The following is a 27,553-nucleotide window of genomic DNA, read 5'->3' as shown; positions in this document are numbered from 1 at the left end:
TTATCTTAGAGATCTTTGTCCTATGAGTACTTAAAGAGAACTTCCTTTCTTTTTTTATAGTGGCATATTATTCCATCACAATTTACTTAACCAGCCTGGTCCTAATAGACATTTATGGTGTTTCTAATCCTTTACTATTATAAAAATTCGGCAGTGTGCAAGAGTGTGCCAACACATGGAGGTGCCAGACTCTAGGCTGATAGGTGCAAAACAGTTGGTCAGTGCAGCTTTAGTTTCCCTTGTGGGAGGCTGATGGTGTGGGGCAGGGAGGAGAGCTCTGCTTCCCTGACTCCTTCCTCTGCGACTCACTCTGGATCTCTACGATATGCTGTCATCTGTGTGAAAAATCACGTTATGGGCACACGGTAGAGTGATGTGTACCACGTTTTGTAGCATGGGCCAGTGCATAGGGAATCGGGCAGGGAACAAAGCCAGCAGAGGGTGCGCAGGCTATTTGAGAAGCAGCTGAGCTTAGTCATTACTGGGTGCTGAGCGCGCTGCTATGAGTTATTTAATTTAATAATTGCTATATACTAGTAAGTACTTATGTTAGTCTCCTAGACATTTTAGAGACATGAAAAGACATGGGTGCTGCTTTCATGGAGCTTATGTCTGAGTTAGGGGTAACCCTGGCATACTCCTGGGCTGTAGCACTTTGGTTTGTTGATGAGACATCCTGAGAATTTTATACAAACCTCTCCCTATCCAAATTAATAGTGTCAGCCATCAGGCACGCCAGACACATTCCAGGTTGAAATCTGAAGGTCTGCTGCTTACCACCCTTTCATCTTTCCCTCTAGTATGCCCTACATGTCTACAATGAAGTGATGAGTGTGGGGCAGAAATACGGGATCCGGAATGCTGGGTATTATGCTCTTCGTAGTCTCCGAATTGAGAAGTTTTTTGCCTTCTGGGGTCAGGATCTGAATACCCTCACCACCCCCCTGGAATGTGGACGAGAGTCTCGGGTGAAATTTGAGAAGGTACTGTGTCCGTGCGCACTCCTGTCACTCATCTGCCCGTGCAGGGCATCTGTGTTAGAGCAGGAAGCGGGCTGATGTGGAAGGAAAGGGTGGAAGTGCTGAGACCTCGATGATAGCGTCAGGTGAACAGTGATGGTTGGGATGTCCTTAGAATGATTAGTGCGTCTATGGGATAAAACATCTTAATATGAGAACAAGAAACCGCCAGCACCTGTTTTCAGCACTTTGCTCTCTTTTAGACTGAGTGCTTTCTGGGGAAGTTTTTCTGAGTAGAATGTAGTGGTACATGAACATACCATGATTATTTGTACAAATTAGTTACCTTCCATTCAACTGCCTAATTTTTAGTTTCCTTTCAAAGTAATACATGATGTTTTTAAAAAGTCATAATTGAAGAGCATGTTGTGACTTCTCTACCTCTGAACCCCACCTGTCTCACTGCCACCTTTACCAGGAGCAGTTTCTTGTCTCTCCTTTAGAATTTCAGTGTGTTGTGAACCAATGTGTGTTTATTGACGACAGCAAAAAAGGTGAGACAAGGACATAGAAGTAACAGGAGCCTGGGCTGCCTTAGCCCAGGATGAGCTGCCGCTGACTATTGCTCCCTTGGTTGCAAGTCTCATGGAGTCCCTTAGAGGTCAGGGGATATGTGCCGGGGAAGGGGGTTGAGGCAGGGAATGGCACGGGTGTGCTCCCCTCACCACTTTTTCCCTTCTGTTTTTTTTAATCCTCGCCTGAGGATATTTTTCCATTGATTTTTTTTAGAGTGGAAGAGAGAGGGAAAGACAGAAACATTGATGTGAGGGAAGCACATCGATTGGTTGCCTCCTGCACAAACCCTGACCAGTGCCTGGGACTGGGCCAGGAAGGAGCCTGCAACTGAGGTATGTGCCCTTGAGCAGAATCAAACCCAGGACCCTTAGGTCCAAGGGCTGATGCTCTATCCACTGAGCAAAACCGGCTAGGGCCCCTGGCCACTCTTTTTCATAGTCATTCCCTACCAGTATAGATCTACAGTATTCTTTTTGAGAAATTATAGACAACAATTTTTCTGATATAAAAGTAATGAATATGCATTTTGGAAAATAGAATATGTCAAGAAAACTAAAGTGATTCATACTTTATTGAGTTTATTTTATCCTGCTCTTGTTTTTGTATATATGCATATATAAACATGTATGCATTGAATACAGACATATATGCATGGACTTTTTGTTGGGATTATATAAAAATGCTGTTTTTCTAAAATATTCTAGCAAGTGTTTTTTGAATATTGATTTTTCTTCCTAAATATTTTGTTCTATGTGGTCTTATTGAAATCCGTTTATAAAATAGGAAAAAAAATATGGGTACCTGTGTTGTTACAAAAATTCTCCGAAGGCATCTCTTATGTTGTGAATGCCGTTTTTCACATGGTGGGCAGACGCAGTGTCCCCAAAGCCTGCCCTGGGGTGGGGGAGCGCTGCACTCCACAGTGACGGGACCCGCCCACTGCTGCTCGTGACTCAGTGTTGCCTTCCTTCCCCAGGGGCTGGATTTCATTGGTCGAGATGCCCTGCTGCAGCAGAGGCAGAACGGGGTGTACAAACGCCTGGCTATGTTCGTCCTGGACGACCACGACACAGACCTGGACCTCTGGCCCTGGTGGGGGGAGCCCATTTACCGGAACGGGCTGTACGCCGGCAAGACCACCAGCAGTGCCTACAGCTACACCCTGGAGCGCCATGTCTGCCTGGGCTTCGTGCACAACTTCTCCGAGGACACTGGGGAAGAGCAGGTGGTGACGGCGGATTTCATCAACCGGGGAGAGTATGAGATTGACATCGCCGGACAGCGGTTCCAGGCCAAGGCCCGGCTCTACCCGGTCGCCTCCCTCTACACCCATAAGCGCCGAAAGGAAGATGTGGAGCTAAGTGACTTGCATGGGAAGTAATGCCAGACAGTCTTACCGTCTTAGGAGCCTCTGTCCTGATCCTGTCCCTCTTCTCGGTATAACCTTTACCTTCCATTTCTTATCTCCTTGGTATCATTTTAAACTTTTTGCTTTGCAGCCTCTCTTGTCGTTTCATCTCCTCACACTCAGTCTGAGCTGTTTGTCCCATCCGTCCACCCATCTCAGATTCCCATGGGGACAGGAGCGAGCCCCACCTGTAGAAGTGTGTGTGGTGGCAGTCGGATGTCACGTGCTGTGTTGGGAAGCCAGGGAAGCTGGTGGTGTGCAGGCAGGAGTCCATCTCCGTGGGCCAGCTGTTCTCAGAGCCGCCTGTTGACGGTGATGAGTTGCTGTGTGCTTGTTACGGCCCTGAGGCAGTTGTGCTTTCAGCCAGGCAGCTGCGTTCCTGTTCCGCTGTGCTGTGGGCTGGCACCGTGATACCTCGAGCAAGATGACCATCTACCTCACTGACGAGAGGCATCGGGTGGGCTGCAGAGATAAAGTCAAGCTGACATTATTCCCAGCCTCCCTACCAACTGGTTCTCGACCAGAGGACCAGGGACACCTGCCTATAATTTCTTCATCGCTTGTTAATCTCTGTAATGAGGGGCTTTGCTTGTTTGGTTGAGTAAACAAGTAAGCCACAGTATTTGAAAGGGAAAAACCATGTTGCTTTTTTTCAGATGAAAGGAAAGGGTCTTAACCTCAGAAAGTACCAACACCCAACAGTGCTGCTTTCTCTTCCTGTCCCTTTGGTGGTAGGCTCACTTGCTCAGCAAATATTTCTTTCCTTTAGGAAGAGGGAGGGGAAGGTAAGGCAGCCCATATACTTAGTTCAAGAGGACTGGACAGATCCACAGCTGACCCACGTGGATTCTGAGCGAGGAGGGTGTCTGTTGTGTGAGCCTAGCAGACTGCTTTCCATCCTTGCTTTCTGTCTCTTCTGTAATAGAAAGTGACTGGAGTGCCTGCAAGAGGGTCATGCACAGTTCAGAAGTGTCTTTCAGGGGTGAAAATTGAGTGACATCAGACTATACTATTCATCCCAACACTTAATTCTTAATTTCCCCTGGCACCAAGCTGATTTCTTAAAAGTATAAACTGTGGCTAGAGATGTAACTAATTAACTGCAGCGTTTGTTGTATTGACATCGTAGACACATTAGCTCTGCTAGGTCTGTAAGTCTAATAAAGAAGGTGCTCCAGGTGCCAGCCTGCTCTGGCTGCTATACCCCCTTAATCAGACTGTCTGTCTCTAGGCATGTCTTGCCATTTCCCCAGCCAGTGCCCACCTTTGTAGGAGATCTTAGTTGATTTGTTAAGGGAGCATGTGATTAGAATTGCTTGGCGGGCCTTGCTATTCTGGTGCAAATGTGTATGTAATGGCTGAGAGATGGTGTGCCCCACTGGAGAACAGGAGCTGTGCCAATGCAGGTAACCAGCAGGGAGCCGACTGGCCCAAGAAGATGAAAACAGGTGCTAGAGGGCTACAGCTATTACACGCTCTGCACCATTCCCAAATCACCTTTTCTAGTTACGCATAAATTTCTTCTTGTCCATAGCAGAGGGCGTCACTTGTTTATTGAGTGCCCTGCAGCACACATTAGTTTTGGGCACGTCAAAGTTTATCCCTGAAGTCTCTTTTTGTTCCAATACAGGCAGCGTGAATCTGGTAGCTTTCTCCATTTGGTCCTAAATCTGAAGGGGTTGACTGACTCCCACCTCTAGCATAAATGACAGTCTCAACACCTAATTTGCATGTTACTTCCATCTCTGGGGCAGTGAGGCCCCAAGGGTTTGTCTTGTGTGACAACTTACCTCTCTAGGGATTCGCGGGGTTTTGGACTCCTGTGACTGGGGGGATGGACTTTAAGATGGTTGGTACTTTCTTCTCTAAAAGGATCCATCATCACCTCTTGGGGAGCGGCGGGCGGGGGGGTGGGGGGGGCGGCTCTTCTATCTTGTCAGCATATTCAGTTGAGGGAATCTTCTTTAACCTAAAAGCACAAGGTGTGTTAGCCTCAAACAGATGAAGACCCAGGGGTTGCAAGTCTCCCGAGCGCCGCCTCCTCCCTTGAGATACCTTCTAAGCCCCTCCTGCACGCGTCTGTCCTATTTCTTGCCACTGTCGTGGCCTTAAATTGAAGCGTGTTATTAGATTCCCATCTGTGATACTGTCACTGAAGTCAGAAAAGCGCTAATTAAGAAAGTTTTAAGAACAAAAGGTACCCACTTGGATAACCTGTTTGCTGCCCTTTAACTTGTGATGTAGTCTCATACCTGCATGTGCAGGACATGCTCCAGGAGGCACAGGGGAACAACTCCCACCACAGTGCTAGTGCTCTTCTGGGGAGTCCCTGTACCCCTACATCTCAGCAGTGCCATTCAGGCTAGGGCCAAAGACCACTTAGCCCAGTGATTAATCTGCTTCACTTTGGCCCAAAGATCCCATTTCTGCAGGAGTAGAGCACAGTCACTAAGAGAGGACTCCCTGCCCTGATATCTGACTCACGGGCACTTGGGACATCTGAGTGTCTTCACCATCCTTTCAGAACCTGAGGCAGGTAAGAGGGACCCTTCTGTGACCTGTGGTCTTGGTTCTGACCTGGAAGGCTGTGCCCAGTAGGAAAGCTCACTGGCCTGCTTTCAGGGGTCAGCTGCGAGGCTCATTTTTATCTCTGTGGCTCCTTGTGCAGTGTAGGCAGCAAGGATCCTCCCTAGTATCTAAGGCAGAGGTTTGGTCAACAGTGCTTAATGCTAAAGAATAACCTTCTGGGGTTTTCCCCCTATTACCTCCCCCCTCCCGTCCCTCACAAACTCTGATATAAGCAGCATTTTATCAACACGATATAGGGGAAATTTTCTTGTGCGGAAAGAATTTTCATCTCACACATCATTTCCAGGCACATGGGTTCAGGAGAAGCACAGTTGAGTGGAAGAAATGGTAGGTGAAACAGTGTTTCCTGCATTAACTAGGACATCCAACTGTAAGTTGTGAGTAAGCTGTAGGTCTGCCAGTCAGCACCTCCCCCTGCCTCCACTGTAAGGTGCTGAGTTGTAAGGCTCCTTCATCGTCAGTGTGGGGCTCACATGCGTAGCCCCTCATCACTAACAAATGCACTATTTTACAAGAGAACTATTTTTGTATGTGTTGCCTTCTCTTTGTTCATTACACACCAGAGTTGTTTCTTCATAATATGATTCTTGAGTTTTCTGAACAGTGTCCTTGGAGAATCACACATTTCTCATGGGCCATTTGTCTCATGATATTTAGATGCAGCTATTTTTATCCTTTGCAATCCTTCTCTCTCTTAAGTGCAAAAATTACGAGAGGTGGGAAGGATATTTTTAGCACCTGTTTCAAAAGATCTAAGCCAGGAATCCCTTTGCACACCAAGAACTGGGGCTTGGAGCACATCTTTTCTCCACCCCAGTTCTCATGCCTTACACTCCAGAGTGTCCTGTGGTGGGTGGAGACAGGAGGGAGGCAAAGGTAACTCCATTTTAGGCTGAGGGCTCCTTCACCCACTCACCTCTCCTTGCCCAGAGCAGGTGGGTGTGGGTAGAGGCTGCCCCAGCTCGTCTCAGTGAGGTGCCCCAGCAGCACACTCACACCTTCCTCTCCGGTCAACTCTCAGGATGTGTCAAAGCGCCACTGCAATGACTGTCAAGTGCATTAGCTCACTATCCGCATCTATAACTGTGCAGTCTGTCCCGCCCCTTCCTGTCCCTTTGGTGTGTAGCGTTAGCATGTGGTCCTGAAGCCATCTGAGGCACTTAGGTAAACGGGATCTTCTCTCAAGGGCCCTGGTGACAGGCACAGGGTGACCGAGCCTTTCTGCCTCCATGAACACGGTATCAACGTTGTGCACTGTATTTCTATCAAGCCGGACTTCAATTAAGTTTTTCTTTTCATATTACCAGGTTTATAAACGAATAAACAGACACTTTAATTACTCTTACCATGTCCGTGAAATATTCTTCATCTGTATGTGTTTGCCATCACAAAAGACAACATCACACGTAAAACCATTGATTGGTGTGTTACCAAGTGTAAAACAGAATGTGGAAACCGAGGGGCAGTAGGTACAGGCGTTGTGTCCCCTCCCTGCAGTGCTGGCCTGGCTGGAGAGAGAAGCCTCCGTTCCTCCTGAAGTGACTGCCTGTCACTGGGCTCGACATCCTGCCTTACAACCGACTTCACGCTAGAAGCCTGGCACTTGATGTGTCACTCACGTGCCCGTGAGCCCATGTTTATGTGGAAACAGGGCGTGTGCGTGTTCTTGGTCACACCCGTGGGAAGAGAAGAAGATGATATGAGAGAAGCACCCAGCAACCTTTCACTAGACTCAGCTACCATCAGAATGTAGTCACTGGACTTTATTTTTACTGTTTATCCAACTACTCTCTGAGGAACCGCATATGGGAATCCATAGGTAACAGGTCTGTAACAATTCATCTTATATTCTAAACCTCCTCCTTTAATGTCCAGTTTCATTATTGACCAACATTTTTTACAACACATAGAACATCCCACAGGCTAGGTGGCTGACTCCAAAAAAGGAGTTCCAGAAATAATTTGCAGTGACGTTTCTGAAATGCCAGGAAAGCCTCCGAAACTGACTGCTTTAAGGGAGATACTCTCAAATTACATGTACCTCCTCCTCCTTAGTAAGGTATACAATACACTTCCATCTAGTACGTTAACAAGTCATTCTAGAAAGAAGCCCAGTGAACTGAGTGTGAGTGACAAAGACTTACCTTCCAGCTCCTCCACCAAACGAAAGGCCAGCAGAGTTCATTCCTGCCAGGACAAAGTAGCCCTTAACCACAGGAGACTCGCCCATGATGCACCTCATGTCTGGTGTGAAGGTCTCGGGGCAATTGACCAACTTCATGATCTCCAGTGTCTCCAGGTCTGGCATCCTACGCAGCAGGGAGCTCAACAGGGGCTCTGAGCAATAAAAACAGCCAAACAGAGTCCTCAGCTTCAGGGAATTCAAACCTTCCAACTCCTCATACTTCCTAACTCCTCCCTCTCCTTTCATAAACTCTTTTGGAAGAGGTTTTCTAAGAACAGCAACGGGGCCATTTATCAGAGAGCAGAGCCCTTGCTGGAATTAGGGAACACACCTACGAGGTGCCCGGCATGCAGACTGACAAAGAAGATGCTCTGGGAAGGAGAGGAGCCATGGAAGAGCACACACGTTACAGATAAGGGTCTCGAAGGGCTCGGTGCTAAAGCTCTCACAGGGCGCCCGAGGGAGATGCAATGAAGGGCAGGTTCCCTACGCTGGCATGGCTGCAAGGACAGATGCTCAACCTGTTTAAAGGTGAGTCCATCATCTGGGAGCAGGCCAGTGGGGCAGTGGTCACCAACGACACCAGACTGTGGAGCTGGCTGGTAGGTAGATGGGGCTTGAAATTTTCTACTATAAAAAGTTTACTTTAAAAAAATCCATTAAGGCTAGAAAGGAAACTTCATTATAGATCCTTTCATATCTTTTATATTTGGAACCATGTGAATATATTAACTATTCAATAAATAAAATTAAACGTATTTTAAAATTGAGTATAGGACATTAACAAAGTAATTCTGCTTTCTAAAAATGTCTTTAATCTTCTATGAAATCCTAAGAAAAGGTTTCCTCCTAGCTTAAAATTTCAGCAGCAATTTTAGGTGAATAAGTAATAAGCCAAAGTCCACTAACCAAGAATAGTCTCCTGAATTTGCTACCAAGTAACTGTCCTGAGACCCAGCAAACTCTGTAGCCTGCCCTCTCTAACCTCCACACGGGGCTGTTACAAAGATCAAGTGAGATGCTGTTCTTGAAAATACTTTGAAAATAACATTTTAGATAAGTACAGGGCATTCTTATTACTATTAGAGGCCCGGTGCACGAAATTCATGCACGAGGCAGGGGCGGGTCCTCAGCCTGGCCTGCACCCTCTTGCAATCTGGGACCCTTCAGGGGATGTCTGACTGCTGGAACTGCTGGCTCCTAACCGCTGGCCTGACTGCCCCTAACCACTTGCCTGCCTGTCTGATCACACCTAACTCTCTGCCTGCCTGCCTGATTGCCTTTAACCCCTCTGCTTGCCTGCCTGATTGCCCCTAACCGCTTGCCTGCCTGCCTGATCACCCCTAATTGCTCGCCTGACTGCCAGATCGTCCCTAACTGCTCACCTGACTGCCTGATTGCCCCTAACAACTCTGCCTGCCTGCCTCATGCCCCTGCTTGCCTGCCTGCCTGATTGCCCCTAACTGCTTGCCTGCCTGCCTAATCGCCCCTAACTGCTTGCCTGCCTGCCTCATGCCCCTAACTGCTTGCCTGCCTGCCTGATCGCCCCTAAGTGCTCACCTGCCTGCCTGATCGCCCCTAACCACTCTACCTGCCTGCCTCATGCCCCTGCTTGCCTGCCTGTCTGCCTGATCGCCCCTAACCACTCTGCCTGCCTGCCTGCCTGATCGCCCCTAACCGCCTCTGCCTTGGCCCCCGCCACAGCGGCTTCGTCCGGAAGGAAGTCCAGAAGGTCATTTGGCTGTCTGGTCTAATTAGCATATTACACTTTTATTATTATAGATACAGTTCACACACCAAAGTGGTCCCAGTCTTCCTGTAGGTTGTGAATCTCCAGCTGGTTCTTGCCCTCAGTGAAAATTGGTTTCGGGGTTTTCTCAAAGCCCCCAGACAAGATGCCGCCCTGCCAGTTGCGAATATAAATCCTGCCATCTGCGTCCACAATATCTGAGGAGAGGAACAATAAGGGAGTGGGGAGTGGAAGAGAAGAGCAGGGGTTAGATATAAGCCAGCTTTCTAAATGGACAGAGAAACGCAAAGCAGAAACACCCGCTCGCTGTTGGCTTTGCTAATGAACACATCAGCTTTAAAATACCTTTCCAGGCCATCCGGGAGGTCTCCCCTCGCAGATTCACAATAGAGACTTTCTCTGATTACCCTTTACCCCATCAGTTACGTAGAAGCTTTGACTAGTCCTCACAACCAAACTACGTAACTGCCACTGTGCCACATAAAGCCTACGGAAAGGGGGCACTGCCGAGCCCACTGCAGGGATTCAGACCTTCAACGTGAAATCAGCCCTCTCCACAGCACTCGGGGTCACAGAATACCCTGAGTTTATAGCATTCAGGTCAAAAACTCCAGGCTATATTCCAAATATTGTCAATTTAGACCTCTGTCTGGGACTACAATTAGCTTGCAGAAAAACTGCTTAAGTAGAATGCCCGTTTGACCATCCTTTCATAAAGAGTTCTTAAAGAAAAGTCAGAACTGGGCCACCTCCCTGTAACATGCTCTAGAAAGGAAAAGCTCTTTCGGACACAGTCTGTCCTTCGCAGAGAGTCTTCTTTCAAAGGACAGAACAGTGGCAAGGAAACAAGATTAAAAACAAAGTGCAGGTCCTCACTTGGTGTGTTGCTCTGCAGAGGGGTCTCCAAGGGGCGAGTCAGGAGGTAGAAGTGTTCGCAGGCATGTAACGGGATACTAATCGGCTCCTCGTTGGACAGACCCAGCTCGTATGCCCACTACAAATGGACAGATTGATTGTGGGTGGAAGAGGAACAGAAAGACACATGAGCAAGTTCCACCGCTTGAAAACAGTTTAATTTCAAGTGGCCTGTGTGCGCTCTTGCAACAATGTCAGTGAGGGAAGCCAAGACTCAGCCTGCTTTAGGTTAATTATTTGAATGGGGAACAACACTAGACGTTTTAAGTCATAAAACTTACTTTTAGATCAAAAGAAGGCAGATTTCCCATAGTAAAAGGAGCTCATGGGGAGCCAAGGAGGCCTTATAACGAAATGCCTGGCTTCAAGACAAACCCCAAGCACCATCATAAATGAGCTTCACAGAACGGGAAGTACCCCTAGGTCACCTTAAACTGTAGAGCGGACAGAAAGGACCAATTTGTCTTCAAAGCACAAGCAGCTTAGTGTTCTGGAAACTGAATCTATGCTCCTGACACAACAGAACAGCCTAATACTTTACCTGCTAGGTTGTCCAATGAAACAAACCACCACAGGAAGATCCAATGCCAGGGATTTATGTCAATGCACAAGTGCTTCCAGGGCCCGGACAGGGGAGCACCAGTTCACCAGGGAGGAGGAGGAGGCACTGCAGCTCCACAGGGGAGCAGTGCAGGTTTCCGAGTTCGAGCACAAGAGCCCCGAGTTCCAGCCCTCAGTGTGCCCCTGCATCCCTTTACTTTGTCCCTAAATAATCTTAAGTCTCTACACCAAAAAGTCCTGGAAATAAAAGGTAAATAAGAAAACCAGAGATCCCGCTATTGTTGCTAACTTACCTGACCAGCACAATTGACAAAATACTGGCATTCGATCTGTCCTTTATCTGTCTCCACGCCAGTAACTTCACCTTTTTTGATCATCACATGAACAACACTTGTCCGGTCATAGATCTGAACACCTGTTCAAGGTAAAGAAAGAGTTGGGCATCGACCCTCAGATGGTCCACAATTAAGGCAGCTGCAGCAGATTCTCAACTCATAAGAAATACTGAAAAGGCCAGGTCAAAGCTTTAATTTTTATTTATTTATTTATTTATTTATTTATTTATTTATTTATTGCTTAAAGTATTACAAAGGGTATTACATATGTGTCCATTTTTCCCCCCCGCCCTAGACAGTCCCCTAGCCTCCCTTATCCCCCAGTGTCTTATGTCCATTGGTTATGCTTATATGCATGCATACAAGTCCTTTAGTTGATCTCTTACCCCCCTACCTCCTGCCCCACAACCCTCCCCGGCCTTCCCACTGCAGTTTGACAATCTGTTTGAGGCAGCTCTGCCTCTGTATCTATTATTGTTCAAAAGTTTATAATGGTCTCTATTATCCATGAATGAGTGAGATCATGTGGTATTTTTCCTTCACTGACTGGCTTATTTCACTTAGCATAATGCTCTCCAGTTCCATCCATGCCGTTGCAAATGGTAAGAGTTCCTTCCTTTTTAGAGCAGCATAGTATTCCATCGTGTAGATGTACCACAAAGCTTTAATTTTAAAAAACAAAACACCCCTAAGGACCACACCCTGAGACTGTAAATGAGACTTTCCCAAGGTTAAAAATGGCGGGCAAATTTAATAAGGGAATTCAGTGCACAGTTCAATTCCAGGAATCATAAAAGGGGCAGGGGAGAAAAGTTCAAATAGGACAGCTTACATCCTATCTACCCACATGATGAATCAGTTCATTCAAAGTGCATAACACCATGGACACTGAGGTTTCCTCCCCTCGTTCACTCAAACCTGGGACATGATCCAAGCTGTGGATTAAATCCCAACGTGTGTACTAACCTTGGAGCCTCTCAGTTTGGTGGGGAAGGAGTCCCTGAAGTCTGAAGGGTACTAAGTCAGCACTAAACCAGGGTTCCTCAGGACTTCAATAAGAAAAATGTGGCCCCGAGGAAAAATAGTAACAGATAGTGTATTAAAACAAAAAGAGCCAGTGTAGCCCAGCTGGCATGGCTCAGTGCTTGAGCGTCGACCTTGAACCAGGAGGTCGTGGTTCTATTCCCAGTCAGGACACAGGCCTGGGTTGTGGGCTCGGCCCCCAGTGTGGGGCGTGCAGGAGGCAGCTGGTCAATGATTCTCTCTCATCATTGATGTTTCTATCTCTCTCTCCCTCTCCCTCTCCCTTCCTCTCTGAAATCAATAAAAATATATTTAAAAATAAAAGAGCCAGTGTACAACACAGTAGCTGAGTTGGTGTTGTTGCCTATTGTGAGACAATTTCTTCGACAACCTCTTCCTCCCTTGTCCCCAGTCTGCTTACCATTTTGGGAGGCAGCACTTGCCAGGGCAAGAGCCACATCAGCAGAGGACACCACCGCGTCCTCGGGGACGTGCATGGCCCCCGCCAGGTCATGCACGTTGAGCAGAGGGTGCAGCTCGGCCACTTTCTTGGGGGAGATGATCTCAGAAGGGATGCCTATCACACTGCCACGGAACAAAGGGGACAATGACGTCACTGGCCTCTGACAGAGGGCGGGGGCAGTACAGCCAGCACAGGCTTCTAGCCTCACACGTACTTCAGCCTGGAGTTGATGCGCTTCAGGGAGATCAGCCGGTCCTGCGTCTGGGCCAGAAAGATGGAGCCTGTCCGAATGTAACCTGTAAGAACAATCAGCCGGACTGAGACCACCCAGGACAAGCGTGGGGTGGCAAAGAGGCAAGCCCCCGGGGTTATAAGTGAGAAGACCTGCGGTAAGTCCTGGCACTGCCACCATCCAAACATTCTTGGCTCAAAGTTTTGTGAAGATGAAATGAGATTTTAATGCACATGAAATCACTCATAAAATAAAAATGAAAGATGCCACGGCTAAAAAATACTTGGGGGGCAGGTGGAGATAACCCAGACTCATATTCTTCACTCTGTTTAGATTTTCTCCCCAGAGTTGGGGGGCATGTAACCCCCTGGATATTCGGTCTTGAGCAAGTAGGTGAATGGCTGGAGGTCACTCATCTCGGATGCAGAGCATCCAGGCCAGATGGCTCCTGTTCCAGCTGAGGCCCTGCCGGCTGTGGGAACTCATGTCCTGGCCTCCACGCTGCCTCTGGCAACCTCCTGACAAATCTATAGGCACCCAACAGCCTTCCACAAACTCCTTGTGCCCACTGCAGCCAGAGTCATTCTCTGTTATTTGAAATCAACATACCAGACACCACCTTATTACATCTAGGTGAATTTCAAGTCCCCTAAAATACCATCTCTTAGTTCTTATGAAGAAAGAGTTGAATCAGTTATCCTTTCAAAGGAAGTATTAATGAGAATAATTTGTTTTCTTAGTTTCTTTAGAAATCATCATATAAATATACCCTTCACTGACAAAAGAATGTCTCAGTGTGGAGAACTGAAATTTTAGAGATTGGTGTTTAAATATAGTATGTTTACCAGAGTAGTCCAATGACTTGTGGCTAACACAGCCTGAATTTCAGAAAAAGGTTCAGAAGTCATTTTCTACTCACTACCATAGATTACACAGAGCAGAGTACCACTGTATATATGTTCCTTTTATCCCACTAAATAATTTTTTATAAATGAATGATCACTGACTTGGAAAAACAACTCCACTCCCTGAATCTAGGTTTCTTCAGCTGTAAAAGAATGACCCTTATTATAAGGTCAAGGACTATATGGAATACTTTCCAAAGATTATAAAAGCCATTACATTACCTCTCTCATTCACTTGACAAAAGTCACACTGAGATTGAAGCACTGCCGACACTAACACCACAGTCGGGGATGAGGACTCGGGGTCATCTGCTGAGTCTGACTAGCAGGTAGTGAACGAACATCTCGAGTAAAGGGACTGTTTTCAGAGGAGAAGCAGATAATACCTCCCCTTAAATCTAGGTGCACGTATGTCACTGCATCCTTATTTCATGGCCCACCAGCAGTCCATGAGTGAAGTGACCACGGCAGGCACCTGCACAACGCGGGACAGGAGGCCTCTCCTCCTCGGGCCCCGTCACCTTTCCCTGCGCCATGGTGAACGACCACGGGCGTGGGGCTGAGGCTGATCCCCTTCTCTCGCTTGCCTGGCTTCCTCACTGCCCACAAGTGCCAAGGAGAAGTCGCGCCTGTAAGGTTCCAGATGGTGATCCAGAAAGCAAGCTAAGCTCACTCACTTTGCAGAAAAGAACCTGTAACCCTGATTCCTGTGGAATCGCACCACCTGAGTGATGCAAGGCCGGGCAATGCACTAGTATCTGGCCCAGTGGAACAGGAGCCCATTATGTGGACCCTATTCTGACTCAAACCCAGTTAATGTCTGATTCAAGTACCTGTTGCCATCATTAAACCCAACGAAAGGACTGCTTCCTGCCTGTCCTGCCTATAGCAGCATCTTCCCTAGTAAAAGCCAGAGACTGTGCGGCAGCAGGAAGGACTCTTACCACGTTCACCGGAGAGCCCTGCCCTTCAACAGGAGGCCTGGCCAAATGCAATGACACCATGGGGTCCAGGCGCCCGGGGCACACCGTGTGAGGGGCACCCACTCAGCGCTGACTGCAGGGTCACCCAGGATGCATACTGGTCTCACCCAGGCCTGGCCCTGCCATGTGCCCGAGAATACACAGCCTCTTCTTCCAGGCCTCTGGATCCTCTCGTGGCATCTCTCTCCTTCCACGGCTATCAAATCCTAGTTACTAGACAATCAGTCTTCCTCTACAATTTACAGAGGAAGTTACACTTCTTGACAGTATGAACTATATAAAATGGAAATGTGATAAACCCTTACTTGTGATCAAAATTTCAAATCTCCCTTTCCCTAATGAAAATGTTGTCAGCGGTCACATGATTTCTAAAAGGGCTGGCGAGGTAAACCACACACTGTGCTTAGGCTATTGTTTGAATAATCTGCTACTGATCACATGGCAGAGCCACTGCAGCTGGCAAAAGATAAAGCTACCACCCTCTGTCAGGATTAGTCTCGAATTATCTGATTCATTTTATGCAATGTCTTCAAAAGAACGACCCTGACATAGGCAAGTGTCTGGAATTTCATCACTGGGCCTCGCTACCCACTCACGATGATTAGTGCGCTCACCACAGTCTCATCAGCCACCAGAGCAGGCTCCAGGCTGGGCTTCTGCTAATCCGTCACCTTACAACAAACTGACAGCCATTCTTTCTGCCTTCGATCGTATGGGACCATCGTGTAGATGGGTCCTCCTCTTCCTGGGACAGTTCCTACTCACTTCAGAGCTAGCTAGCTAGTCCTTCTCCCCAAACTACACAGGTAAGGAGAAACGTGTGAATGCTGTAGAGTCAGGAACATCCTTACTAGTGACTGGTACTTCAATGGGTCAAACTCTGATTTAGCTTCCAAGCACCTCACTTCAATTCCTCCTCCCCCCCTGTGGAGCCAATGCTGCCACTTACTACACTTCAAGTGAAATAGACAGGAAATGGCCCAGGAAAACCTTAATATCACAAGAATTATACCATCTGAAAAGGATCTGGAATGATGATTAAATCTCCTCATTTTAAAAACAGGAAAACAAAGCTTGGCCGGTGTGGCTCAGTGGTTGATCATTCAACCCATGAACCAGGAGGTCAAGGTTCAATTCCTGGTCTCGGCACATGCCAGGGTTGTGGGTTCAATCCCTAGTAGGGGGTGTACAGGAGGCAGCCAATCAGTGATTTTCTCTCATCATTGATGTTTTATCTCTCCCTATCCCTCCCTCTCTGAAATCAATAAAACATTTTTAAAATAAAATAAAAATAGGGAAACAAAGACGGCTCATAAGCAAAATGACTTGCCCAAAGTAATACTCTGACTAGTGGCAGAGCCCAAACTACAACTCAGGTCTGAATGACCACTCACCAGGCCAGCTCCTGGGGACCACACACAGTCCCAGGAACAGAGTCTGAGGACGGGCACAGCAGAAAATGGCAGACCCCTGCTTACCTGTTTGGATCCCTGTTTCTTGCTCTAGCTGCTGGTACAGTTTGTTTGAATAGTCTGCCATCTTCTGCTCAATGCCCAAGTGCCTGGCAGTGCTTATGATGCCTGCACAGAACCTCGTAGAGCCAGCAGCCAGCCTGTAGGATGGATCACAAAGGCTGTTAGGTGGACTCATACCTATGAATGCAGCCAGTTCAAGTCCCAACTGCAGCACTGTTCTGTCTGTCGAAAGATGGAAACACCTACATGTCCGTCGACATGACACTGATTTCAAATTTTGGAGTTCACCTACACAGTGGGATAGTATACAGCCATGAAAAAGGAATGAGCACCCTACCCGGTTTGGCTCAGTGGAGAGTCAGCCTGCAGACCAAAAGGTTCCGGGTTCAATTCCGGTCAAGGGCAGGTACCTTGGTTGCAGGCTCCTCCCCAGCCTGGGGTCCTGGTGCAGGAGGCAACCAATTGATGTATCTCTCTCACATAGATGTTTCTCTCCGTCTTTCCCTCTCTTCCACTCTCCCTAAAATCAATGGAAAAATGCCCTCAAATGTTGTTGAAGATTAACAACAACAACAACCAAAAAATTAAAAACATTTTTTAAAAATAGGGAATGAGAAAGTTTATGTGCTACAATGTGGAATAATCCTATTGAGAAAAGGCAAGGAACAGTAAGGAATGTTACTGCTTGTATAAATGAATGAACACCCATTTACACCAGTACATACTGACGAACACACGTCTGTTTCTATGTGGAGAAAGCATCTGAATACACCAGGAACTTAACTTGCCTCCAGTGAGGGAAACTTGAGGCCAGAGGTCAGAGATGGGGGAGAAATTTTCCCTGGACACTTACAGAATTTTCTATTCTGACTCATGTGAATCTACTGCCTTTCAAGAAATAATAAATTCCTTTAAATGTCCAATTTGTTATAGGCAAAAGCCTGAAACAGGTAAGAACACTAGTGGTAAAATGAAGAATTTCAAAAAATCTATGAACTGCCTGGCTGACGTGGCTCGGTGGTTGGGCATCGACCTGTGAACCAAGAGGTCATGGTTCGACTCCCAGTCAGGGCTCATGCCCAGGTTGCGGGCTCGAACTCCAGTGTGGGGCATGCAGGAGGCAGCCAATCAATGATCCTCTGTCATCACTGATGTTTCTATCTCTCTCCCCCTCTTCCTTTCTCTCTGAAATCAATAAAGATATTTTTAAAATACACACAAAATCACTATGAACTATAGTTAACAATAACGTGTCAATGTTGGTTCATTAGTGAGACAGTAACATTAATACTGGGATGTTAATAATAAGTAAAACTGGAGGTAAGTTATGGGAACTTCCTCCTGTCTTCTCAATTGTTCTGTAAATCTAAAACTCTTTCAAAACAAGTTACTTAAATGAAAAACAAAAACAAATAGAGCAGGATGCAGGCAATTTCATTCTGACTCCTAGAGGGAGCTCTTGGCCCGGATTTGTGTTGCTGCCTGACTATGAGAAGGAGAACAGATGCCAAGATGTGCTCTGAACGTGAATAAACACATGCTTCAGACACTTGGTTTGCGGGACTCTGCCAGCTCTCCAAAACCAGGAAACATGAGTTTTAAGCATCACCAAACAAAGCCCAGTACAGGATTTCCACCTGTGATTTTTCTCATGCTCCTAGCAACACTGATTAGCTAGTGGTGAGACAGGATCACCAAAAGGAGGAGAGGGAGGGAGGGAGTCATGCCCAGTGGATCCTTACCTGCCCTGCTCCAAAAGGACAATGTCCTTCCACCCCATCTTGGACAGGTGATAGGCCACGGATGTGCCCATGATTCCCCCGCCACAGATGACCACCTGCGCCTGGGCAGGCAGGGCGACAGAATGCGCCTCGGCTGCTGATGCACCGCTTCTGGCTGAGGGCCAGTTCTGCCATCCTCGGCTGGGTTCTTTGTCTTTGGACCACCGATAGCAACCGGTAAAATATCACGTCTGTCAGCAACGGGAGGCGTACGCTCACTCAGTCAGGAGGAGTTCCCAAGCACTTGACCTAGACAGAAAAACCAAACATATTTCATTCTACTGTGCTGAGTGCATACGATTCGTGAGAAAAGAGGATGAAATAAAAACAATCGCTGTTCATTTAGCAAGTAGGTGAAGACTGACTGAGTCCCATACATTGTGCTAACTTCGATACGGCAGCGAGCAATAACGAGGAGGTCCCAGCCTTTAGTAACTTACATCTGAGAGAGGATGAGACTGTGTGAGTGTGTATGCGAAAGTGGCGGCAATAAACAAAGCAAGTCACAAAGAGTAACTAATTTTAATACCGTGGTCAGGAAAGAAGGTGACATTGTGAAAAGACGTGATGGACAAAATGGAAGCAGCTACCAGAGTGTTCCAGACAGAGGAACAAGTGTCTACGGCCCTGATGGGAGACAGACCTTGATGAGCCCAAGCACAGAGAGAAAGCCAGCCTGACCCCAGCGTGAGGAGCAAGGGGGCCAGGATCTAAGGGAAAACTGGAGGCAGGCAGAAAGCCACTACACACCGCCCTTGGATGTGGGGATTTTATTCTAAGTGCCCAGGAAAATACTAAAGGAGAGAACGAAATGATCTGATCTATTTTCCAAGATCAGTGTGGCTCCATGGTGGAGACTGGATTGCAGAATGAAGGAATAGCAGCAATGGGTTGGTAAACTATAGCGGTATTCCAGGGGACGTCATGGTGGCTTAGACAAGGAGGGGGCAGTGGAGTCAGAGACATGACTAGACCGTTTTGGAAGTAGAAATGACAGAACGTACTTGCCAACAAACTGGATGTACATGCAAAGAGGGAGAATTAAGGACGATGCCTATGTGTCTGAGTTAAGCAACTGAGGCCACTTACTATAGTGTGAAGGAGCAGGAAGGAACAGGGAAAGAAGCTGGGATGCTGAGGGTAAGAGAGAGACAAAGAGAAAGAGAATACATTTGAACGTTCAACTTTTAGAGTTAAGTACAATATACCCATCTGCATCCACGTGGAAACAGTAAGCAGCGGCTGGATACACAAGTCTGAAATGGGAAGTAGGCTGGGAGTCATTAGCATATGCACGGTGTTGAAAGCCCTAACATTTCGAGGAACAAGAACTCTGAGGCTCCCCAGCATTCAGACTGAGAAGAGAAAGACAAGACTAGAGACAGCACTGGACGCAGTGGCAGAATCAGAGTGTACAGACAAAGGCAAGTGGCTAAAGAGACGAAGAAGGAGCAATTGTTAGTAAGGTAGAAGGAAACCCAGGCAGAGGTAAAACAGAAGCCAAGAGAGGGAAGTGTTGCAAAAAGTGGGGAACTACAGACAGTGCTGAGGGTGGAGCAGGTGGCAGAGTGTCCACTGGGATCTGACAGCTCGGAGGTCCTGATGTCCTCAAGAGGAACATTTTCAGGGAGAGGAAGGTAGGAAATACAGACAAGAGCAAATTGGAAATAAGCGAGATGTGGGAGTGGGGACAACTCTTACAGTTTGCTCTTATGGGGAGCAGAAAAGCAGAGCAGAAGCGTGGGGAGAATGTGGGGTACAGCAAGGTTAGCTGGCTGTTTTGTGCTTTAAGAATAGTTTACTGATTTTTGGAGAGAGGAAGGGAAAAGCAAGAAACATGGATGTGAGAGAGTAACACTGATCAGCTGCTTCTTGCATGCCCCTGCCTCCCCCACCACAGTGCTTGGGACACCACCCAAGCAACTGAATCACACTGGCCAGAGACGGCTAGCTGGTTTTTTACTTGTGTGTTGAAATATATACATATTTTTTTAAATTCTTTTTCCCCCAATATATTTTATTGATTTTAGAGAGGAAGGGAGAGGAAGAGAGAGATAGAAACATCAATTATGAGAGGGAATCATTGATTGGCTGCCTCTTGCACGCCCCCTACTGGGGATTGAGCCCACAACCCAGGCATGTACCCTTGGCCGAAATCGAACCTGGGACCCTTCAGTCCGCAGGCTCTATCCATTGAGCCAAACCAGCTAGGGCTTAAAATATATTTTTATTAATTTCAGAGAGGAAGGGAGAGGGAGAGAGAGATAGAAGCATAATGATGAGAATCACTGGTGGCCTCCTGCATGCCCCACACTGGGGACGGGGCCCACAACCAGGCATGTGCCCTGACAAGAACCTCCTGGTTCACAGGTGAATGCTCATCCACTGAGCCACTCTGGCTGAGCTACCTGGGGTTTTTTTGTTGGTGGTGGTGGTTTATTTTTTTTATTTTTATTTTTAAAATATATTTTATTAATTTTTTACAGAGAGGAAGGGAGAGAGATAGTTAGAAACATCGATGAGAGAAACATCGATCAGCTGCCTCCTGCACATCTCCCACTGGGGATGTTCCCGCAACCAAGGTACATGCCCTTGACCGGAATCGAACCTGGGACCTTTCAGTCCGCAGGCCGACGCTCTATCCACTGAGCCAAACCGGCCTCGGCGGTGGTTTATTTTTAAAAAAATATTTTTATTGATTTCAGAGAGGAAGGGAGAGGGAGAGACAGAAACATCAATGATGAGAGAAAATCATTGATCGGCTGCTTCCTGCGCGCCTCCCACTGGGGATGGAGCCTGCAACCTGGACATGTGCCCTTGACCAGAATCAAACCCTCAGTCCGCAGGCCAATGCTGTATCCACTGAACCAAACTGGCTAGAGCCTAGCTGGTTGTTTTTTTAAAGATGGGAGCTGTTAAGAATATTTCACAACTAACACCTATCCTCTTCAAACTATTCCAAAAAGTCCAAGAGGAAGGAACCCTTCCAAGTTCTTTTTATGAGGCCAGCATTATCCTAATTCTAAAACCAGATAAAGACACTACAAAGAAAAAGAACTACAGGCCAATATCCCTGATGAACATAGATGCTAAAATCCCCAACAAAACATTAGCAAATCAGACCCAGCAATATATTAAAAATATCATACACCATGATCAAGTGGCATTTATTCCAAGATGCAAAGCTGGTACAATATTCCCAAATCAATAAACATGATATATCACATAAACAAATTGAAAGACAAAAATCACATGATCCTATCAATAGACACAGAAAAAGCATTCAACAAAATCCAACACCCATTTTTGATAAAAATTCTTAGCAAAGTGGGAATAGAGGGATCATATTTCGACATAATAAAGGCCACATATGACAAACCTACAGCCAGCATCATACTCAGTGGGCAAAAACTAAAACTATTGCCGAAACCGGTTTGGCTCAGTGTATAGAGTGTCGGCTTGCGGACTGAAGGGTCCCAGGTTCGATTCCGGTCAAGGGCATGTACCTGGGTTGCGGGCACATCCCCGGTGGGAGATGTGCAGGAGGCAGCTGATGGATGTTTCTCTCTCATCAATGTTTTTAACTCTCTATCTCTCTCCCTTCCTTTCTGTAAAAAATCAAAAAAATATATTTTTTAAAAAAACCTAAAACTATTGCCCCTAAGAACAGGAACAAGAAAGGGATGTCCGCTTTCACCACTCTTTGTCAACATAGTACTGGAATTCCTACTTACGGTGATCAGACAAAAAGAAGGAATAAAAGGCATCCAAATTGTAATGTAGGAAGTAAAACTCTCAGTATCTGCAGATGACATGATATTGTACATAGAAAACTCAAAAAGCTATTAGATTTAATAAATGAATTTAGCAATGTAGCAGGATACAAAATTAACACCCAGAAATTGATGGCATTTTTATACACCAATAATGAATTCTCAGAAAGAGAAACTAAATAAACAATTCTACTTACCATTGCCAACAAAAAATTAAGGTACGTAGGAATAAACCTAACCAAGGAGGTAAAAGACTTATACTCAAAAAAGTATAGCACATTGGAAAAAAAAAAAGAGAAAGATAGAAACAGGTGGAAGAATATACCGTGCTCATGGATTGGTAGGATTAAACATCATTAAAATGTCCATACTATCCAAAGTAATCTACAGATTCAATACAATCCCTATTAAAATACCAATGACAGTCCTAGCCGGTTTGGCTCAGTGGACAGAGCGTCGGCCTGTGGACTGAAGGGTCCTGGGTTTGATTCTAGTCAAGGGCACATGCCTGAATTGCAGGCTTGATCCCCAGTGTGGGGCATGCAGGAGGCAGCTGATGAATGATACTCTCTCATCGTTGATGCTTCTATCTCTCTCTCCCTCTCCTTTCCTCTCTGAAATCAATAAAAATATATTTTTTAAAAAAGCCAATGACATATTTTACAGATCTAGAGCAAATACTCCAAAAACTTATATGGAATAAAAAAAGACCCTGAATAGCCACAGCAATCTTGAAAAAGAAGAACAAAGTTGAAGGGATCACAATACCAAATATCAAGTTTACTACAAAGCCACTGTATTCAAAACAGTCTGGTACTGACACAAGAACACGCATATACTGGTAGATCAATGGAACAGGACAGAGAACTCAGTAATTGACCCAAGCCACTATGCTCAATTAATATTTGACAAAGGAGGCAAGAACATACAATGGAGCATAGACAGTCTCTTCCATAAATGGTGTTGGGAAAATTGGATAGGTACATGCAAAAAAGGAAACTAGACCCACCAACTTACACCCTACACAAGAATAAACCCAAAATGGATAAGAGACTTAAATGTAAGTCGGGAAACCATAAAAATCATAGAAGAAACTATAGGCAGCAAAATCTCGGGCACCTCTTGAAACAATATATTCACGAATACATCTTCTAAGGCAAAGGAAACTAAAGAAAAAATAAACAAAAGGCACTGCATCATAAAAGCTTCTGCACAACAAATGAAACCATCCACAAAATGAAAAGGGAGCCCACTGTATGGGAGAACATATTTGGCAATGATATATCTGATAAAGGGTTAATATCCAAAGTATATAAGGAAGTCATACAACTTAACAAAAGGAAGATAAATAATTCAATTAAAAAATGGGCAAAGGACCTACATAGACACTTCTCCAAAGTGTACAGATGGCCAAGACACATTGAAAAGTGCTCAAAATCACTGATCATCAGAGATGCAAATTAAAATGACAATGAGGTATCACCTCACATCTGTCAGAATGGCTACCATCAACAAATCAACAAATGACAAGTGCTGGCGAGGACGTGGAGAAAAGGGAACCCTAATACACTGCTAGTGGGAATACAGACTGGTGCAGCCATTATGGAAAACAGTATGGAGTTTCCGCAAAAAATTAATATGGAACTGTCATTTGACCCAGTAATCCCACTTCTAGGAATATATCCTAAGAAACCCAAAACACCAATCAGAAAGAACGTATGCACCCCTATGTTCATAGCAGCACAATTTACAGTAGCTAAGATCTGGAAACAGCCCAAGTGTCCATCAGTAGATCAGTGATTTTGAATTGTGCTGCTATGAACATAGGGGTGCATACGTTCTTTCTGATTGGTGTTTTGGGTTTCTTAGGATATATTCCTAGAAGTGGGATTACTGGGTAGAAGGAGACATATGTAATACTTTCAACAATATAGATTTATTTTTTAAAATATATTTTTATTGATTTCAGAGAGGAAGGGAGAGGGAGAGAGAGATAGAAACATCAATGAAAGAATCATTGGTCAGCTGCCTCCTAAACACCCCACACTAGGGATTGAGCCTGCAACCTGAGCATGTGCCCTTGACCGGAGTCAATCCCAGGACCCTTCACTTTGCAGGCCGACACTCGTATCCACTGAGCCAAACCGGCCAGGGCTTAATAGTATGTTTTTAAATATGTCTCCTCAGGCAAGGGAAATAAAAGAAAAAATAAACAAATGGGACTACTGCGAAAGAAAATGTTTTAGCACAGCAAAAGAAACCATCAACAAAATGAAAAGACACCCTACTGATTAAGAGAAGATATTTGTTTATGATCCATCTGATAAAGGGTTACTATCCAAAATACATAAGGGACTTACACAACTTAACACCAAAAAGAACAAAACAAACAATCTGATTTAAAAATGGGCAGAGGACCTCAATAGACATTCCTCAAAAGAGGACATACAGCTGGCCAAAAGGCATATGGGAAGATGCTCAACATCACTAATCATCAGGGAAATGCAAATTAAAACTGCAAATAGATATCACTTCACACGCCAGAAAGGCAATAATCAATAAAACAACGAACAAGTTTTGGCCAGGATGTGGAGAAAAGGGAACCCTCTCGTACTGTTGGTGGGCTTGTAACTTGGTGCAGCCACAATGGGAAACAGTATGGAAGGTCCTCAAAAATTTGAAACTAGAATTACCACATTACCCAACAATTCCACTTTGGGGTTTTTATACAAAGAAATCCCAAATACTAATTTGAAAAGATTCCCCCCCCCCCATGTTCATTGCAGCATTATTTACAATAGCCAAGATATGGAAGCAACCCAAGTGTCCATCGATAGGTAAGTGGATTAAAAAAATGAAATCTTGTCATTGCAACATGAATGGACCTAGAGGATATTATGCTAAGTAAAATAAGTCAGAAATCAAATACCATATGATTTCACTTATATGTGGAACCTACAAAAATAAAACAGAAATAAACTCACAGATACAAATTGATAGTTGCCAGATGGCAGAAAGGTTGGGGGAGAGGAGGATGGGTAAAAAAGGGGAAGTGATTGCCCTGGCTGGTTTGGCTCAGTGGATAGAGCGTGGGCCTAGGAATGAAGGGGCCCAGGCCTGGGTTGCGGGCTCGATTCCCAGTGTGGGGCAGCCAATCAATGGTTCCCTCTCATCATTGATGTTTCTATCTCTCCCTCTGGCCCTTCCTCTCTGAAATCAATAAAAATATATTTTTTTAAAAAGGGAAAGTGATTAAGAAGTACAAATTGCCAATAATAAAAATTGTCACAGGGATGTAAAGTACAGCACAGGGAATATAGTCAATAATACTGTAATAATTATGCATGGTATCACATGGGTACTAGACTTACTGAGGTAATCACTTAGTAAGTTACATGTCTAATCCGAAACTAATATAATATACAGGTGGGGCTTGTTGGGCCTCGCTGTGCCCCGCCTCTGCCTCCGCCCAGGTGAAGGCGGTTTGGAGGCGTCTCCTCTCCAGGCCCCTTTGGAACCGCAGCCTCAGATGCTGTTAATTTCTGCAAGTGCAACCCGGACGGCCGAGGTGGCTGCAGCCCCGCTGGAGTGCGGGAGGCGGGGTTCTCTCCACCCTCGAGGGTGTGTACAGGTCTTGCCCCTCGTGGGTCTGTTAAAAAAACACACAAGTCAGTGCCCAGCCAGTGTGGCTCAGTGGTTGAGTGTCCACCTACAAACCAGGAGGTCAGGGTTCGATTCCCCGTCAGGGCACATGCCCGGGTTGCGGGCTTGATCCCCAGTGTGGGGCGTGCAGGAGGCAGCCCATCAGTGATTCTGTCATCACTGCTGTTTCTCTCTCTCTCTCCCTCTCCCCTCCTCTCTGAAATCAATAAAAATATGTTTAAAAAACAAAAAAAAAAATTACAAAAACAAGTCAGTAATGAGGTGAAAATAAAAATTTATTTAACGTGGACACGACTGTGAGGAAAGGAAGGTACCAGAGTCTATTCTAGTAGGTTTGGTAGGAAAGCTTGATAGCAAAGGAGGTAAGGCCAGTAGAGAAGAAACTGAAGGTAAATAAAACATATACTCAACTTTAAAATAAGTTACACTACAATATAAACTGACTGTATAATATTTTCTGCTGAGAGAAGTAATTTCCGCTAAACAACTTCAGTGCTGGGCTGGTTCAGATCTGCTCACACCAACAAGAGCCAGAGGAGCCAGGGAGCTCCAACCCCCGGAGCTGTTCCTGGGACACAGCCTCGCGTACACGGCGCTGCGGGCCCCCCGGAGGCCCGGGGAGCATGTCCCACACCTGCCTCCGCACAGGAGCCGCCTGGGACACTCCTTCACACACTCACTCACACTCACACACACACCCCGCTCCCCTTCTGGGGGGTCTGAGCCTCCTGGTACAGGATGCTGTTTTCTTCAAACGAGTGTGCCAGGTGATCAGGCACGTTTAAGAAATGAGTATAAATCCCTGGCACCGGAAAAGGGTGCCCCTTGGGCCGCCTCACCCCACCTCCGAGCCCCGCTGCCTCCTCAGCGCCGGGCTCACAGGCCTGGGCAACATGGACTTGCAGATTCGGGGATCAAACCCGAGTGCCACCCGCATCAGACCCGAGGGGCCGACAGGAGCCGCCGCCCGGCCTCGGCGTCCCCAGGTGCCTGCCCCGCAGGGCGCGGCGGAGTCCGACCTCAGAGCCAAGCCCAGGGGACCGCACGTCCCACGCGGGACCACGCCGCCACCTGCAGCGGGGAGACCGGGCGGGACGCCTCCTCTGCGCTGCGGGGCTGTGCGAGCCCGAGGCGGGGAGCCAGCAGCGAGGTCACCCCGCACGCGGGGAGCGGGTGCGCGGCAGCCGCTGCCGGGTCCCCGAGGCCGGGACAAGCTCCGCCGGCCCGAGCACCGCCGCGGAGACCGAGCGAGACCAGGCGGACCACTCTCGCCCGGGCCCGCGGCTTCCCGGGAGAACCCGGCAGAACCGACGGGAAACGAGGGGCCGCGGGGAACGGCCCTGAGCCAGACCAGAGCGGAAAGAGGGGCGCCGGGGTGCCGGGGGCTCAGGCCGCGCGGACGGGGACGTCAGAGCGCCCGCCGCCGTCTCCTCACCTCACGGGCCCCACGGGCTCCGCGCTCAGCAGCACCCGGCGGGGGACCGGCAGCGGCCTCCACGGTCACCGGTTCGGGGCCGGGAAGGGGGCAGGGGGCCGGGAACGGGAGGGGGTGGGGCAGAGGGCGTGAGGGGCTCCTGGGAAGCGGGCCGCGACCTTCCGCGCTTTACGGCCCCGAGCGAGGGGACGCCGCGCGTGACCTCCTCCACGCACGCGCGCCATGACGTCACCGCCGCGGCCCCGCCCCTGCACGTGGGCCTGTTGGGCCTCGCTGTGCCCGGCCTCTGCCTCAGCCCAGGTGAAGGCGGTCTGGTGGCGTCTCCTCTCCAGGCCCCTTTGGAACCGCAGCCTCAGACGCTGTTAATTTCTGCAAGTGCAACCCGGACGCCGAGGTGGCGGGGTTCTCTCCACCCTCGAGGGTGTGTATAGGTCTGGCCCCTTGTGGGTCTGGAACCCCAAACCACTCTAATCCAAGGCGTTAAAGAGGCTTCTTGGTTTGACAGTCGCCTTTTTTCTTGGAAGTCTTTCGGGTCTTCCAGG

General features: G+C 47.1%; 2 protein-coding genes and 1 long non-coding RNA gene across 6 annotated transcripts in view; 1 reads left to right on the top strand and 2 right to left on the bottom strand.

The window, feature by feature from the left end:
* The window catches only part of PDPR (pyruvate dehydrogenase phosphatase regulatory subunit), a 38,285-nt gene extending 31,408 nt beyond the window's left edge, over positions 1 to 6,877 (top strand). For all 4 annotated transcript variants that reach the window (XM_059667464.1, XM_059667463.1, XM_059667462.1 and 1 more), the window contains 2 exons: positions 801 to 983; positions 2,512 to 6,877. In XM_059667464.1, coding sequence (XP_059523447.1) covers positions 801 to 983; positions 2,512 to 2,916 — 588 coding nt within the window. In that variant the 3' untranslated portion in view covers positions 2,917 to 6,877. The remainder of the gene's footprint in view (positions 1 to 800; positions 984 to 2,511) is intronic.
* LOC132217361 (uncharacterized) lies at positions 42 to 2,514 on the bottom strand. Its single transcript, XR_009448880.1, has 2 exons — positions 2,337 to 2,514; positions 42 to 1,148 (listed from the first exon to the last, which is right to left on the bottom strand). It is a non-coding gene; the product is annotated as an uncharacterized LOC132217361 (long non-coding RNA).
* On the bottom strand, positions 4,792 to 27,149 carry LOC132217357 (pyruvate dehydrogenase phosphatase regulatory subunit, mitochondrial-like). The gene is made up of 10 exons (XM_059667480.1): positions 27,012 to 27,149; positions 18,102 to 18,389; positions 16,363 to 16,496; positions 12,979 to 13,060; positions 12,723 to 12,886; positions 11,237 to 11,358; positions 10,344 to 10,461; positions 9,515 to 9,664; positions 7,677 to 7,869; positions 4,792 to 4,912 (listed from the first exon to the last, which is right to left on the bottom strand). Exons 2-10 carry the CDS (start codon positions 18,170 to 18,172, stop codon positions 4,825 to 4,827), a joined length of 1,122 nt encoding a protein of 373 aa, XP_059523463.1. The 5' UTR covers positions 18,173 to 18,389; positions 27,012 to 27,149; the 3' UTR covers positions 4,792 to 4,824.
* Positions 27,150 to 27,553: the final 404 nt, after the last annotated feature.

The sequence above is a fragment of the Myotis daubentonii genome, chromosome 15 (genome assembly GCF_963259705.1).
Source record: "Myotis daubentonii chromosome 15, mMyoDau2.1, whole genome shotgun sequence".
NCBI lineage: Eukaryota > Metazoa > Chordata > Mammalia > Chiroptera > Vespertilionidae > Myotis > Myotis daubentonii.
The sequence above is the reverse complement of the archived record's forward strand: the minus strand, read 5'-3'. Positions and strand labels throughout refer to the sequence as shown.